Source organism: Mobula hypostoma, chromosome 16, assembly GCF_963921235.1.
Source record: "Mobula hypostoma chromosome 16, sMobHyp1.1, whole genome shotgun sequence".
Classification (NCBI taxonomy): domain Eukaryota; kingdom Metazoa; phylum Chordata; class Chondrichthyes; order Myliobatiformes; family Myliobatidae; genus Mobula; species Mobula hypostoma.
In genome coordinates, this window is record NC_086112.1 from 55,883,337 (window position 1) to 55,900,507 (window position 17,171).

The 17,171-nt window shown below is 38.3% G+C and overlaps 1 protein-coding gene across 4 annotated transcripts in view; it reads left to right on the forward strand.

The window, feature by feature from the left end:
* The window catches only part of smarca2 (SWI/SNF related, matrix associated, actin dependent regulator of chromatin, subfamily a, member 2), a 130,514-nt gene that overhangs the window by 7,115 nt on the left and 106,228 nt on the right, over positions 1 to 17,171 (forward strand). For all 4 annotated transcript variants that reach the window (XM_063068972.1, XM_063068975.1, XM_063068974.1 and 1 more), the window contains exon 2: positions 6,077 to 6,344. In XM_063068972.1, the coding sequence (XP_062925042.1) occupies positions 6,111 to 6,344 (234 nt within the window). In that variant the 5' untranslated portion in view covers positions 6,077 to 6,110. The remainder of the gene's footprint in view (positions 1 to 6,076; positions 6,345 to 17,171) is intronic.

The window sequence follows — 17,171 nt, forward strand, 5'->3', positions numbered from 1 at the left end:
CCTTGATTTCAGTTTCTGAGGCCAATGGGAGTGTATCCTTCAGGAGGGTGAACCCGCAAAATCATTCGGCTCAGTCAGGATACCTGGCTGAGTACTGAAGACCTGTGCTGGTCAACTGACTGGAGTGTTCACTGATATCTTTAACCTCTTGGTTCAGCAGTCTGAGGTACCCACCTGCTTTAAGCAGACTTCAATTATACCAGTGCCTAAGAAGAATGTGGTGACCTGCGTCAATGACTATCATCCGGTAGCACTGACAGTACTGTACAAGAGTCTTCGACACGTATATAGAGCTGGGAAGCTTAAGGTTTTTGTGCAGTACTTTATTTGTCAACATGGAGTGGAGCGCAAGTTTGTAAATCTGACAGGAGCAAAGGATGTTGGGAATGGTGAGGATGAAGTACCATGGGAGGTGTGGGTCAGGCAGCAGAGAAGGTGTCGAGTGGAGGTGGTGTGGGAGCAGACATACGCAGCCCTGAGACACTAGGCAAGGTCATTTGTTTCCAAACAATTTGGTTTATTGATCATTATACGGTATCTCTCTGGTGCTTCCTGCTGCCTCCCCTCTTCCTCTTTTTTCCCCCAACCATGCTTTCCCCCCACCCTCCGCTCCCTTCCCACTGTCAGTCCACACAATAGAGACCCATACCTGAATTAGGTTTATTATTCATATGTCATTAAATTTGTTTTTCTTTGTAGCAGCACTACAGTGTAATACATAAAATTGCTACAGTACTGTGCAAAAGTCTTGGGATATATATTTATATTTAACTTTTGAACAGTACTGTACTTCCCATGAAGTGCTTTGAGAGGTTGGTAATGAAACATGTCAATTCTTGTCTGAGAAGCCATTTCGATCCATTCCAAATTGCATAATGTCACAAGTCAACAGCAGATGCCACTTCAATGGCTCTTCACTCAATCCTGGAACATCTGGACAGTGAAGATCCATACATCAGGATGCTCCTCATTGACTACAGCTCAGCATTCAATGCTATCCTCCTCTCAACATACGCTTTATACTTAGGATTGTGAGGCTAAGCACAGCTCCATTGCCATATGTAAGTTTGCCGATAACACCACTGTTGTTGGCCAAATCAAAGGTGGTGATCAGTGAGCACATAAGAGGAAGATTGAAAATCTAACTGAATGGTGCCACAACAACAATCTTGCACTCAATAGCAGCAAGACCAAGGAGCTGATTATTGACCAGGAGGAGGTAACCAAAGGTCCACTAGCCAGCGCTCATCAGCGGTGAGAGGTAGTGAGGGTCAGCAACATTAAATTAATGCTGTTTACGTGTTAGAGGATCTGTCCTGGGCATAACTTGTAAGTGCTGTTGCGTAGAAAGCACGGCAGCGCCTTTACTTCCTTAGGAGTTTGCGATGATTCAGCATGACATCTAAAATGTTGACAAACTTCTGTAGATATGTGGTGGAAAGTTTATTGGCTGGTTACATCATATCCTGGTATGGAAACACCCAGTAATATTGAGTAGAAAATCCTATAAAAAGTAGTGGATATAGCCCAGTCCATCAGAGGTAATGCCTGTCCCAGCATTGAGCACATCTACACAGAGCACTGTTGCAGGAAAGTGGCATCCATCATCAAGGACCCCCAACACCCAGGCCATGCTTTCTTCTCACTGCTGCCATCAGAAAGAAGATGCGGGACCCTCAGGACCCACACCACCAAGTTCAGGAACAGTTATTACCTCTCAGCCATCAGGCTCTTGAACCAGAAGGTCTAACTTCACTCACCCCATTCCCATAACATATGGACTAACTTTCAAGGACTTCTCCTCTCTCATTCTCAAGCTTACTTTATTTTATTTATTTATTATTCTTTATTTGATTTGATCTTCTAGTTACGCAGATCCAAAATGCTTATTCTCTTGATTTATTCTGTAACGTCTTGTGTGTCTCTTGCCCTAACATTCCTTATTTGTATGATAATGCTTTCAGGAATTTGTTCACTTTTCATCCATTCTATTCAAACCCTGTGAGAAACCCTATATCTTACCTACTTTTGTTTTGGCATCTCTTTATGCTTCTTCTGAGGTTTTTATCATTCTATGTAAATGAAATTATAATGGCATAATAAACTCCTGTGTTAATGATCATAGTGTTGTAGTACTGATTACCAAGCCTCTCATTAGAAAGTTCCTTGCCACCAGCATACTTAATATGTGTAGCATTTACTGCTTTCTTTTGTTCTGTTCTTAGTTTTGTGGTTGCATCCCTCTTAATCAGCATTTCATTGATTTGAACCCTTTTCTGATCTAGCCTGGCAATCCAGAACTGATGGATGCTAAACCAGTTTCCTGTTTCTATTTGCATAGATACAAATAATAATTAGAGCAGGGCCTTTTTATTTTAATTTCATAACCCCTTATCAAGCAGTAGTTGTCTGTTTATTAAATTGTTCATTGAACTTTGCTTCTGAATGTCATGGTTATAAAATACTCTTGTGACCATTGTGGTAGGTGTAATATACAGTTGTAAAAAAAAGTTTGTGAACCCTTTGCAATTACCTGGTTTTCTGCATTAATTAATCATAAGATGTGGTTTGATCTTCATCTAAGTCACAATAATAACACAGCCTGCCTAAATTAATAACACAGTTGTACTTCAATATTGAGTGCACTATTGAAACAATCACAGTCTAGGTTCAGAAAAGTACGTGAACCTCCTGGGGTAATGCTTTCTACAAAAGCTCTTTGGAGTCAGGTGATCCAATCATTGAGATGAGATTGGAGGTGTGGGTTGTAGAGGAGCCCTGCCCTATAAAAATGACCAAGTCAGGTTACTGACAGAGCCTGCTCTTCTCAAGGAAGAGTTGTTTATGTGCATCATGCCTCAATCAGAACAACTTTCATAGGACCTTAGGCAAAGAGTTGTAGAGATGCATGAAGCTGGAAAAAGCTGCAAAAACATTTGTAAAGGCAAGTGTTCATCAGTCCACAGTAAGAGAGGTTGTCTACAAATGGAGGAAATTCAGAACTGTTGCTACTCTCCCTAGGATTGGGCGTCCTACAAAGATCATACCAAGTGCACAATGTGCCGGGCTGAAGGAGGTAAAAAAGATCCAAAGGGTAACAGCAAAAGACCTGCAGAAATCTCTGGAACTTGCTAATGTCTTTGTTCATGTGTCCAATATAAGGAAAACACTTAACAAGAATGGTGTTCATAGAAGGACACCAGTGCACATCTCAAGTTTGCAAAAGACCACCTGGATGTTCTCCACACTTCTGGGACAATGTTCTGTGGACAGATGAGGCAATGTATAGTGGTTAGCACAATGTTTTACGATATCAGTGACCTGGGTTCAATTCCCACCGCTGCCTGTAAGGAGTTTGTAGGTACAGAGGAGATGTCAGAGGTAACTTTTTTACACAAAGAGTTTGGTGAGTGCATGGAATGGGCTGCCGGCGGCGGTGGTGGAGGCGGAAACGGGTCTTTCAAGAGACCCCTGGATGGCTACATGGAGCTTAGAAAAATAGAGGGCTATGGGTAAAGCCTAGGTAGTTCTAAGAAAGGGACATGTTCGGCACAGCTTTGTGGGCTGAAAGGCCTGTATAGTGCTATATGTTTTTCTATGTTTCTAAAAAGTTTAACTTTCTGGCAGAATGCACACCAACACCAAAACCTCATCCCATTTGTGAGGCATGATGAAAGGAACATCATGGTTTGGGGCTGCTTTGCTGCCTTGGGGACTGGACAGTTGTAAACATTGAGGGAACAATGAATTCAAAAAATATTTTACAGGAGAGTGTCAAGGTAGCAGTCCATCACTTGAAGCTTAATAAAAGTTGGATGATGCAAATGACAATAATCTGAAACACAAAAGTAAATCAACAACAGAGTGGTTTAAAAAGAAGAAAAATTTGTTTAAGAATAGCCAAGTCAGTCCAGACCTTAACCCAATTGAGATGCTGTGGCATGACCTGACAAAGACTGTTCATGCCAGGTATCCCAGAAATATTGATGAACTGGAACAGTTTTGTATGGAGGAATGGTCTAAAGTTCCTTCTTGCCATTGTGCAAGTCTGATTAGTAGCTACAGGAAATTTTGTTGCAGGTTATTGCTGCTGAAGAAGGTTCTACTGGTTATTAAATACACAGGTTCACATATGTTTTCCAGCCTGGACTGTAAATGATTAAACAATGTGTTCAATAAAGAAATGAAAAGTACAATTCTTTGTGTGCTATTAGTTTAGGAAGATTGTGCTTGTCTATTATTGTCATTTAAGTGAAGATCAGACCACATCTTATGAGTAATTAATCCAGAAAACTGGATAAGTGTAAGGGGTTCACAAACTTTTTCTTACAACTGTAACTCGGGGTTTTCGAAAGTATAAATTTCTGTGAAAGTTTAATTTTTAACGAAAATGAAGTTGGAAATTTAGAGCTTCCATTGTGACTGTAAAACCGATAAATGTTTTGATAAATTTCTTGGATTTGTACATTCCTGGATATCATGTTTAGAATATTCTTCAATAGCTACAACAGTTGCTTATTTGAGGTGCACCAGTGATTACCACTCAAATTGATCAATTGCGCACAAGGCATTTCCCATCAGCATAGCTGGCATTCTATATTGGGTGTTGGGGGGTGGGATTTGGTCACTGGTGGTATCAGTTTGATAATGTTGAGAATTTTGTGGAGAAAAGTAAACTAGCACATCCATTTATTTCACTACAGGAAGTAGTCTTCTTGCTAGTGGAATTACTGAGTGAAGATAAGGGATCAAAACAGTTTGTTCTACCTGCTCCTTGATGCATGTAATTTGTTTTTGTGGTGTTCATTTAGGTTGGCTTTAATTTCATGTGATCTGCTTTCTCTGAAAGAATAACCATTGTTCCTACTGGCAGATGAGCTAAAGGATAGAAATGTAAAATTGAACATTTTATGACAAACAATTTGTCATTCTATTTGGGGAAAAATAATACTCTGTGTTCCATCGATGTAGCTAATCCTTGAGGACGAGTTAATTGCAGAAAAGTAACTTCTCACTTCATGTTGTAACATTGTTTACTGTTTATGACTGTTGGTAAAAATTAATATTTCCTGTGTTTTCATGAATGAATTTGTATCTGGAAGAAGGTTCCTCCATTTCACAAATATTGTTTTTTTAATAGACGCAAAAGTAGGCTGTGTATTGCTAAATTTTATCACAGCAGGCTTGCCTTTGAATTTTTTCCCTCCATTATTATTTTTGACTTTAAGACCAAGAATTCAACCAAAAATTCAGGATTGTTAATAATTTGGCAGATGCTGATTTCAGTTGAAAAGATTGCATTCTCTTTATTTGTTCCATTTTTTTTTGCTGATATTTCACTGTATTAACTTAACAGCAAGCTGGAACTGTCAAAATGATATTGCCTCTCCAAGCAATTGCTAGGATACTGTAATGAGGGGGTTGTTTTCATTCCATATATCTACTGTAGAAAATATTACATATTGTAGATGAGCAAACAAAATCTATGTCAGTCTTTGGTTCTGTTTTGCAAGCATTTTTATTATTTCATTCTGTAGAATTTTGTTAATCAAATGTACAATTTTGCATTTTCCTTGGAAGTATCATAAGAGCCTTGGGGCTCTAGTAGTAATTAGGAATAAAATAGATAATTTCTAGGTCTGCTTTAGAGCTTGCCGAAGGAAAAAAAAAATCATTTCAAAAATGACAGTACTCATGTCTTATGCATATTTTTGCTGGCAATACTATTTTTCTGTTTTCCCTAATATGAAATTGTGGGTAGTCTAGCATGAAAGCACAGATGTTGGTATGCATAATATAGATAAAACTGCAGTCTTCTATACTCTGCAATTCATGCAGAGGAAATGATCGCATTTGTAAACACAATTTCGTAGTTTTATTGTAAAATGGCCCTTGGTTTTGTCAATTTGCCACCCATTTTTCACAAACAGATTTCTTGTGACAAAATCTGAAGTTGTGTATTAATTGTTATTCAGTTGAGTACTTTGGGCACATAAAGAACTATGAATAGTTTTTAAAGTTTTATGTTCTTTTGCATGTATGAACATCTTTGTTTACCTTTTGGATTTCCATGTAGAATTTCTTCAAGTCAACAAGCAACACTGGCATAGATGTCGACACCTACAGATCCCACTGGTGGGATGCCTCATCCTGGACCATCTCCAGGACCAGGTCCATCTCCTGGACCAATTCTAGGCCCGAGTCCTGGACCAGGACCATCACCAGGCTCTGTACATAGTATGATGGGTCCGGGTCCAAGTCCAGGACCATCAAATGTAACTCATTCAATGCCATCCCAAGCTCCAGGCGAGTTCCAGCAGGATAGCATGCATCAGATGCATAAGGTAATGATCTTACCTTAACGTATTACTCATAAGTCTTACTCATAACGTATGTAATGCAAGCAAACTTAAAATTTGCTGAGATTTTTTAAGTAGTGCAATTCTTGCCATAGATTGGACCTGTGTATTTCTTGAAAGAGTTTGACCTTTATTGATTCTGACGGACCTATGGATTTATCTTCTTTAAAAATTCTCCTTTTATTTTGGATTTGCAGCATTTGTTTTCCTCATCAATTGAGTTTTACTTTTTTTGTGTTGTATATAGCAAAATACAGCACAAGATCCACTGTTAAATGTATGATGATATCCCAGCCAGTGCATTTAAAAGTAAAAGAAATATTTCATTTGAGCCTGGAGTTAATGCTTTGTTCTGCTGTATTGTCATTGAAAATTCCTGACAATTAACATGAAATCAATAGGAATTTAAAAAGCTGATTTCATTCAGCATTGGATCAGGATCTCGGATTTTTTTTTACACAAAAAATTGACAGCCACAAAATAATGTGAAAATATGAGGAGTGGTCACTAATGATTACACATGGTAATACCAAGCTGTTTCTAACAAAATGGCAAAATAATAAATAATTACTTGGCTTCAGATTTAAAAATTAATGTGGATGTCGTTTACAGTGGAAATTGGAAAATAAGCCTAGGCAAGATGCATTGAAACAGCATGTATAAAAACAAGGTGGGGGGAGTTAGCAGAAGCAACGTTATATATGTATTAAAAAAATCATTAGCAAAGAGAATAAGCAGACAGCTAGTGTGATTCTCTGTGTATAAGGAAAGAAACAAATCCAGCAAACCAAGAACCCAATCAGTTTAGAGTCAGTTGTGGGTTTTCTATGAACAAGGACAGTAATATATGTTTTAAAGAAAAACATCTAGAAACTGAGCACAAAACAGCAGCTTGGAATTCTAAAGAGAAAGCCATGGTTACCAACCTTGTTGAAATACTTTGAGAAGTTAGGCAAATGGGTAAGTAAGGCCAATGCATTTGGATTTTCACAAATAATATGGTATTGCATAAGAGTTGTGATGCAGGTCAAAGTAGCATAGAGCCATGAAGCAAGTAGCAGAATATATTGCAAGTTTTGAAGCAGGAGAATGAATGGTCCAGCAAAAGTCCTGAGGTGGTATTGGGTAAGGATTAGTGATTCGACTGCAATTACTGTCTGTAATTAAGAAGGGTAACGAATTAATTTTTTTTTCAATTTTATAATGGATGAAGGGAAGCAGCTTGCACTATCATACCATTACTTTTTGGCTGGTGGATGTGAATCACTCCTACATTCTGAGAGGCACGATTTTGAATATCTATCCTCAACCGACATTGTACTAGATAAATTTAGTTTTTAAATTGGATTTTCATAGATCTTCTTAAATCAAATTTATTAGGGGATATGAGCAAAGAAGACTTAATGTCACAAATCAGCCATTATCTCAACGTTAAAATAGATTCCATGGGTATAAATAAGCTCCAGTTACATATTTGTTCACCATTTATATAAACCATATGGATTCTGGATTCAAAATTGCAGTTTTAAAATTTGTTGATGTCTCTACATTGGGTGTTTTATTTGTGTTTATAGAGATTTAGATTGTAACAAACTATAGGAAGTCTTTAATAAGCATGTAGGATGACTGTCTAAATGATGGATACCAAAGTAGATAAATGAGATGGCAGATTTTGATAGGGAAAAATAAGGTGGCATGTGTGTTTTTTTTTTGAAAAAGTGAGTACCTACATAGGGTGGAGGATTTGAGGAAATGAATAACAAGTGAAGCACTGCACAATGAAAGGGAACAGAGCTGAGATTCATTTATTGAATGACAGAACTGAAAAATGAAAGTGGTATTTTAAGACTTTGGTTGGAGCACATTCGAAATGCTGTGAACAGTTCAAGTCTTTAAGTTGTAAGTCTGAGCCGCTAGAAATGTATAATATTTACTAGAATGTTAGCAGAACCGAGAGCTTTGAGCTGTCATGATATACTGAGTTTCCATTCATTTCTTCTGGGAAAAGATGAAGAACTACTTGCTATGATTATATAAAAATGCGGAGGCAAACAGAGTATATGAACTCATGGAAGCTGTGGGTCTTCAGTATGAGTTGGCAAATTGAGAAATTGGAGGAGTGGGAAGGTGTCATTCGGGCAATAATTACAGATGCTTTAAGGAAGGCTATATAAATACATTGTTGTCAGAGAAAAATATGAGAATGTGATGAGGATAGTACAACAATAGTTGGAGTTTGTTTGGAACATAATTACTGTGGCAAACTATTGACCAATTTAAGATTGATAATGAGTAATTGGAAGCCTGTTTCACCACAATCACTTGCACATCATCAAATTAATTCCCATCCTATTTTGATTAATAATGCCTTTTGGGTCCTTGTGTTAACCATTTTTGTGTGTTATTACCACAAATAAATTAACAAATAATGCAATATATTCTGGATGATTGGCATTTAGCATAAGGTGAATTTACAACACAAGTTTAAAAAGTAAATGGTATACTGCTACTGGTGTTACGTAAACGGCAACAATGAATATCAATCGAGACAGGTTATATAAAAACAACCAAACATTTATTAAACACGTATAAACGATAAGGGGAAAAAAAAACAAAGAAAAACTTTAACCGGAAGCTAACAGATATGCAGCCGTTCACCAACTCGCCACTCGGCTCTGGTTCTTAAAGCGTTAAATGCGAAAACAGTTCTTAAAGCGATACAGTCAGATATAGTTCTTAAAGTGATAACTTCAAAAGACCAACAGTTTTACGCATTCAATTGGGAGAGACTTCTCTGGAGAAGGATTTCTTCACAGACGCACCTTTACTGCTGGTTCTGTCCACAGGATTCATGATGCCGAAAATAAATAGTTTAAATCAACTGACCTTAAATTCCTTTAGAGTGAGAGAGGGAGCATCTTTTTGCATGAACTCCTTGCTCCCTCTGGCAAGAGTTATCTCGATGCAGGTACTCCTCCAACGAAGACTCAATAAAGTCGATTCTTTATTAAACTGCCAAACGATGCTGACTTCTCTTGATCCTTCGATAAATTCTGCACTCTCCCTTCAACTGTTGGAATTGAGTAAATTGGCACATCCAGCCACAAATTTCCAGTCCAAATAATATGGAATCTTTCAACAGAACGCACAACTGTTTTAAAAATGAAACTGCGTCACAAAAACAAACGCAACAGAAACAGAGGCACAGCACGTTCTACCTGGAAACCTACAAACTTAAAAACCCTCCTGCGTCACCCGAGTCGACCCTTATATAGTCACGGGGCACATGTCATCACGTGACCTCATCGGCGGGAAAATCGCATCAGGTGACCTCCAAAAGACCATTACATCATTCTCACTAAAGTAAAAACAGATCTCCTTGAGCATGTAACACCTCCCTCCAAAAAAAAAATTCGGTGTCTTGAAGAACAAAATTTTAACAATTTATACAAAAAAAATACAAACATATAAAATTTACAAAATACACAATATATCTTATCTTTCAGCCCTTTACAAACTACTGCACAGTAGGAGTGTTACAAATGATAAAATATCACTCCAAAAAAAAACAAGTTTTCATTATACATTTAACATCTAGACAAACAATCAGCAATCACGTTATCTTTACCCTTAATATGAGTGATCAAAATATTGTACTCCTGTAACATTAAACTGTGGTATTAAATTGGAGTCTAATTTCCTTAATGGTCACAGTGGCATGACCAAATTTACTTTCGGCTAAATTAATAGTTAAGTTAGCTTTTGAAAGTCTCTCAAATAATTTCTCCACCGCCGTAATATGTGCTTTCCACGTACTATTCCTCGTAACCAAATCATCAATATAGGCATCTGTATCTTTTAATCCCTGAATCATGTCATTAATCGTCCTCTGAAAAGTACTTGGTGCATTCTTCATCCCAAATGGAAGAACATTATATTCGTATAACCCAGATGGGGTTACAAATGCTGAAATCCCTCTACCTCTATTCGTCAATGGAACACACCAATAACCTTTTAACAAATCAATTTTTGTAAGGAATTTGACCTGTCCAACTTTATCCACACAATCATCTCTAGGGATTGGATATGCATCGGTCTTTGTCACAGCATTCACCTTTCTGTAATCCGTACAAAACCTAATACTATTGTCTGGCTTAGGCACCATAACACACGGTGAACTCCAATTCGAATTAGAATGTCTAATAATATCATTCTCTAACATATACTTAATTTCTTGTTCAGCAAGTTCACATTTTTCCCTGTTCATTTGATATGGATGTTGTTTTAGGGGTTTTGCATCTTCAGCATCTAGATCATGTGTAGCTACAGTGGTTCTTCTAGGGAAGTCTGGAAATAAATCTCTATACTTAAAAATTAACTGTTTCATCTGCTCTTTCTGCTCTGGCTGTAAATGAGCTAATTTTTCATCAATATTTTCCAGAATTTTTGAATTTGGTAACCTGGCTGAAATAATGTTGGGTTTAAAATGAGTTTCGGATGAATCCTCCAGTAAGTTTTCATCAAGATCAGACTCATTATTGATCACAACAGTCATAGTAGCAACTTCTCTCTCATAATACGGTTTTATCATATTTATATGACACAGCTGTGTTGTCTTCCTCCGTTCTGGGTTTTTTCACCACATAATCCACCTCATTCACCTTAGATTTAATCTCATAAGGACCATGGAATTTGGCTTGTAATGGGTTGGTATGCTGGCATTTATAGCGAGAGGATTCGAGTACAGGAGCAGGGAGGTACTACTGCAGTTGTACAAGGCCTTGGTGAGACCACACCTGGAGTATTGTGTGCGGTTTTGGTCCCCTAATCTGAGGAAAGACATCTTTGCCATAGAGGGAGTACAAAGAAGGTTCACCAGATTGATTCCTGGGGGATGGCAGGACTTTCATATGAAGAAAGACTGGATGAATTGGGCTTGTACTCGTTGGAATTTAGAAGATTGAGGGGGGATCTGATTGAAACGTATAAGATCCTAAAGGGATTGGACAGGCTAGATGCAGGAAGATTGTTCCCGATGTTGGGGAAGTCCAGAACGAGGGGTCACAGTTTGAGGATAAAGGGGAAGCCTTTTAGGACCGAGATTAGGAAAAACTTCTTCACACAGAGAGTGGTGAATCTGTGGAATTCTCTGCCACAGGAAACTGTTGAGGCCAGTTCATTGGCTATATTTAAGAGGGAGTTAGATATGGCCCTTGTGGCTACAGGGGTCAGGGGGTATGGAGGGAAGGCTGGGGCTGGGTTCTGAGTTGGATGATCAGCCATGATCATAATAAATGGCGGTGCAGGCTCGAAGGGCCGAATGGCCTACTCCTGCACCTATTTTCTATGTTTCTATACCACGTCTTCATCTTCTCTTGAGCTAACTTTAAATTTTCCTTGGCCAAACTACAAGCTTTGTACAATCTGTCTTTAAATTTCAAAACATAATCTAGCAAACTAGTGTGTACTACTTTATTAATCCACTGTACCTTCAACAAAGCCAGAGGTCCTCGAACTCTATGTCCAAACACAAGTTCAAAAGGACTAAAACCTAATGAAGCCTGTACTGCCTCCCTTACTGCAAAAAGTAGGAAATGTATACCTTCATCCCAGTCCTTTTCATTTTCCACACAATATGTCCTAATCATAGTTTTTAGTGTAGAATGAAATCTCTTCAAGGCTCCATGTGATTCTGGATGATAGGCTGAGGAAATAATCTGCTTTGCTCCCAGTTTATAAACTATCTGCTGAAACAACCCAGACATAAAATTACTACCTTGATCTGATTGTATTTCCTTAGGCAACCCAAAATAAGTGACGAATTTTATAAGAGCCTTTGTCACAGTTTTGGCTGTTATATTCCTAAGAGGTACTGCCTCTGGAAACCTAGACGCTGTGCACATTATAGTTAATAAATATTGATGTCCAGTTTTAGTTTTTGGCAAAGGACCTACACAGTCTACAATGATTTTTGAGAACGGCTCACCAAATACTGGAATTGATTGCAGTGGGGCCACTGGAATAACCTGATTAGGTTTACCAACAATTTGACATGTATGACACGTTCTACAAAATGTCGCAACATCTTGTCTTAAACTAGGCCAATAAAAATGTTTAGAAACTTTGTTCATAGTTTTCTTTACCCCTAAATGACCACCCAAAGGAATACTATGAGCTATTGTCAAAATCTCATTTTGGTAAATTTTAGGAACAACAACCTGATGATTAACGTCCCATTCCTCACTAGCAGGAATTGTAGGTGATCTCCACTTTCTCATTAATACCCCCTTCTCAAAATAATTTCCAACTGGTACTTTTTCAATTTCACTACCTGGAAGAGCTTGTTCTTTTAATTAAACTATCTCAGGATCCCTACCCTGCTCTGCTATCATCTCCTTCCGAGATAAAGACAAATCTTCCTGATCAGACTTAACCACCAAAATCCTGATCAAATAAGGTAGGTAAGAAAGTTTCTGATTCATCCTCAAAATTCAAATCTTGATTTGAACTGTCATGGGTAACAACCTCATCCTTTACATCAGTCTTTTTAGCCATAGCTCTTGTTACAACACAGGAAGAATCTGTGTTAGAATCCCTCTGTGGTTCCTCAGAATTTGAATTTATTGTCAAATGCACTTCAGGAAAAAGTTGTCCACCTGCTAAATCATTCTCTAACAAAAGAGAAACATCATTCACAGGTAAACTGGATTGTAGTCCTACTTTAACAACCCCTGTAACTAACCTGACCTTAATTTACTCTATGTAAATGAACTGGCATAAGGGCACTCCCTACTCCTCTTATATAATTTACCTCACCAATGTCAGACTCATCACTAAACCTTAGCACACTGTCTAATATTAGTGATTGCGAAGCTCCAGTATCTCTAAGTATCCTTATCGGTACTGCATTGGATCCTTCTTTCAAGGATACAAATCATTCTGTTATAAAAGCCTCATATCCCTTCTTAACTTGGTCAAACTCTGACACATCTTCATTAATATTTTCTAAACCCTGTGCTTTTACAGGTTTTCCAATATGCTGCACGCAAGCATCTGGGGCCACTTCTTTCTCTTTCCGTTTCAATCTGAAGCAATTAGCCACTACATGTCCGGGTTTCTTACAATAATTACAAATAATACCAAAATGTCTTTCCTTCACAGGTCTCCCTTCATCCTTACTTTTCTCACTAACTTCAGATTTAATGTCTGATTTAACTTGACTCTCCGGGCTAGTTTTCCTTTTAAAAGTTTTACCTGGAGAAAATTTATTCTTGTGAATTAAAACATACTCATCAGCCAATTTAGCAATCTCCTGCAATGTAGCACTGTCTGGTTCATTTAAGTATGGTCTCACTTCAACAGGAATGCTTCTTTTAAATTCCTCCTGCAAAATCAGCTCTTATAATTTATTATACTCCCCATTCACATTTTTAGAGGAAACCCATCTCTCAAAACACACAGATTTCTCATAGGCAAATTCTGCATAAGTTTTTTCCACCGATTTCTTCAAACTTCTAAATCTTTCTTAAATACGCTTCCGGAACCATCTCATATGCCTTTAATATTTGCTGTTTAACAATAATAATCCAGTGCTTGCTCAGCATTTAAAGCTGTATAAACTTGTTGTGCCTTGCCTTTAATTACACTTTGTAACATCACTGGTCATTGGTCTTTCGGCCACTTTAAACTCAGAGCAACTGTTTCGAAATGTTGGGAATATGCATCCATAACAGCTTCATTAATTGGAGGAGCTAAAACAACCTCACGACTAGCAATAAATTGTTTCGTAGAACCAGAAGACTGATTCCCAGACCTTATTTTCTCCATCTCTAGCTCAAATTTCCTCTGGTTTTCAGCTTCTCTTTCTTTCATTTCCACTTTAAATCTTTCAAACTTTAACTGTTCAAGATGCAACTGCATTTCCAGATTACTCATTGAAAACTTATCTAACACCTCCTCATCAAAATATTCCAAATTAATATAATGTTCAGCAATTTTCTTTTGTATGAAAGCCTTGGTGGAATTTCTCGTAATTCCTTTAATATCCAATTTCCTAGCAATCTCCAATACCACACGTTTTCTCGCAGTCTCTAAAAATCCCGAGTCAGGCGCCTTCAAAAAATTGTCAATATCCATTGTTGCCAAATACAACACACACACCAATCAAACCAAAAAAAAATTGGATAATTCCCTTTTCCAAAACCAAAATGGCAATTACCAGTACATGAACTCAAAATCGGAACATCTCCTGGCCGAGCCCCCACAAATTATGTTACGTAAACGGCAACAATGAATATCTATCGAGACAGGTTATGTAAAAACAACCAAACATTTATTAAACACATATAAACGATAAGGGAAGAAAAAACAAAGAAAAACTTTAACCGGAAGCTAACAGATATGCAGCCGTTCACCAACTCGCCACTCGGCTCTGGTTCTTAAAGCGTTAAATGCGAAAACAGTTCTTAAAGCGATAACTTCAAAAGTCCAACAGTTTTATACATTCAATTGGGAGAGACTTCTCTGGAGAAGGATTTCTTCACAGACGCACCTTTACTGCTGGTTCTGTCCACAGGATTCACGATGCCGAAAATTAACAGTTTAAATCAACTGACCTTAAATTCCTTTAGAGTGAGAGAGGGAGCACCTTTTTGCATGAACTCCTTGCTCTCTCTGGCAAGAGTTATCTCGATGCAGGTACTCCTCCAACGAAGACTCAATAAAGTCGATTCTATATTAAACTGCCAAACGATGCCGACTTCTCTCAATCCTTCGATAAATTCTTCTCTCTCCCTTCAACTGTTGGAATTGAGTAAATTGGCACATCCAGCCACAAATTTTCAGTCCAAATAATATGGAATCTTTCAACAGAACGCACAACCGTTTTAAAAATGAAACTGTGTCACAAAAACAAACACAACAGAAATGGAGGCACAGCACATTCTACCTGGAAACCTACAAACTCAAAAACCCTCCTGTGTCACCCGAGTCGACCCTTATATAGTCACAGGGCATGTGTCATCACGTGACCTCACATCGGCGGGAAAATCACATCAGGTGACCTCCAAAAGACCATTACATCATTCTCATAAAAAACAGATCTCCTTGAGCATGTGACACTGGCACTTCGTAAGTGATGAGACCTTGGTGGTGTAGTTCAGTGGTCTTGTGGCCTAGGGGATGAAGCTATTTCTCATTCTAACAGTCCTTGTCTTAATGCTGCGGTACCTCCTGCCTGTTGGTGGGGGCTCATAGATTGTTGGACAAATGGGAAGGATCCTTGACAATGCTGTACTGCTGATAAATATCTCTGATGGGTGGAAAAGAGACCTAGAGCCTTTGGCTTTAGCAAATTGTACAGAAAATACATAGAATCTGCAGAGAGATTGGTTAAGTGAGTGAGCAAGGGTCTGGCAGATGGAATACAATGTTGGTAAATGTGAGGTCATCCAGTTTGGAAGGAAAAATGGAAGATCAGATCATTTAAATAGTAGAAAATTGCAGCATGCTGCTATGCCTAGGGACTTGGGATTGCTTGCGCATGAGTCGCAAAAGGTTTATTTGCAGGTGCAGCAGGCTATCAAGAAGGCAAATGGAATATTGACCTTCATTGCTAGAGGGATTGAATTTAAGAGCAGGGAGGTTATGCTGCAATTGTACAGGGTACTGGTGAGGTTGCATGGGGAATACTGCGTACAGTTCTGATCTCCTTACTTCAAGACGGATATACTGGCTTTGGAGGTGGTGCAGAGGTGGTTCACCAAGTTGATTTTAGAGATGAGGGGGTTAGACTATGAAGAGAGGTTGAGTCGCCTGGGACTGTACTTGCTGGAATTCAGAAGAATGAGAGGAGATCTTGTAGAAACATAAAATTATAAGAGGCAGAAAAGTTGTTTCCACTGGTAGATGAGTCTAGAACTATGGGACATAAGATTCAGGGGAGTGCATTTAGGACGGAGATGAGGAGAAATTGCTTTTCCCAGAGAGTGGTGAATCTGTGGAATTCTCTGCCCAATGAAGCAGTGGAACTACCTCAGTAAATATATTTAAGACAAGATTGGATAGATTTTTGCATAGTAGGGGAAGTAAGGGCTATGGGGAAAAGGCGGGTAGGTGGAGATGAGTCCATAGCCAGATCAGCCATGATCTTACTGAATGGTGGAGCAGGCTCAATGGGCCAGATGGCCCATTCTTGCTCCTATTTCTTATGTTCTTTGTGTCATCTTCAGGCATGGAAATGTAATACAGTGGATTCCAGTTAATCAGGTCAACCACTTATTTGGTGCAACTTTTACAGAGCAGAAACTAATTGAGAAAGTTGCTGGGATTCCTTTTTCTTAAATTAGGAAACTGCTGCTTATTTGGGACCAGAGACTGTTGCTGAACAGGTTCTAACCAGCATCAGTCGTGAGTAATTGTGTGACTGGTAGACTTGCACTGTGCTTCAAGTGAACACAAACAGACACAACTGATGCTAAGTGGAGTACTTGAAGTATCAATATAGCTTAGAGATTTGGGATTGCACCTTGTACACAAGTCTCTAACTTGCTGAGTAGAGACTGCCAAACCTGATTCCCTAGTGAAGTGTGAATATTCCTGTTTGAAGTGTATTGCAAGTCTTAAAATGTTTATTGCAGTCTGAAGATTGGTGTATTTCCAAGCCAGTGGGATAAAACATGATTATATTAGCTGCTTACCAGCAGTTGTTGGATATAATCTTTCAAATGATTTAAAAAAAGTTTCTGTGGGAATGTTGTCTCATTTAATTAAAAAATTCTGGTAGTGTAAAGACAAGGGATTTAAATGGATGTT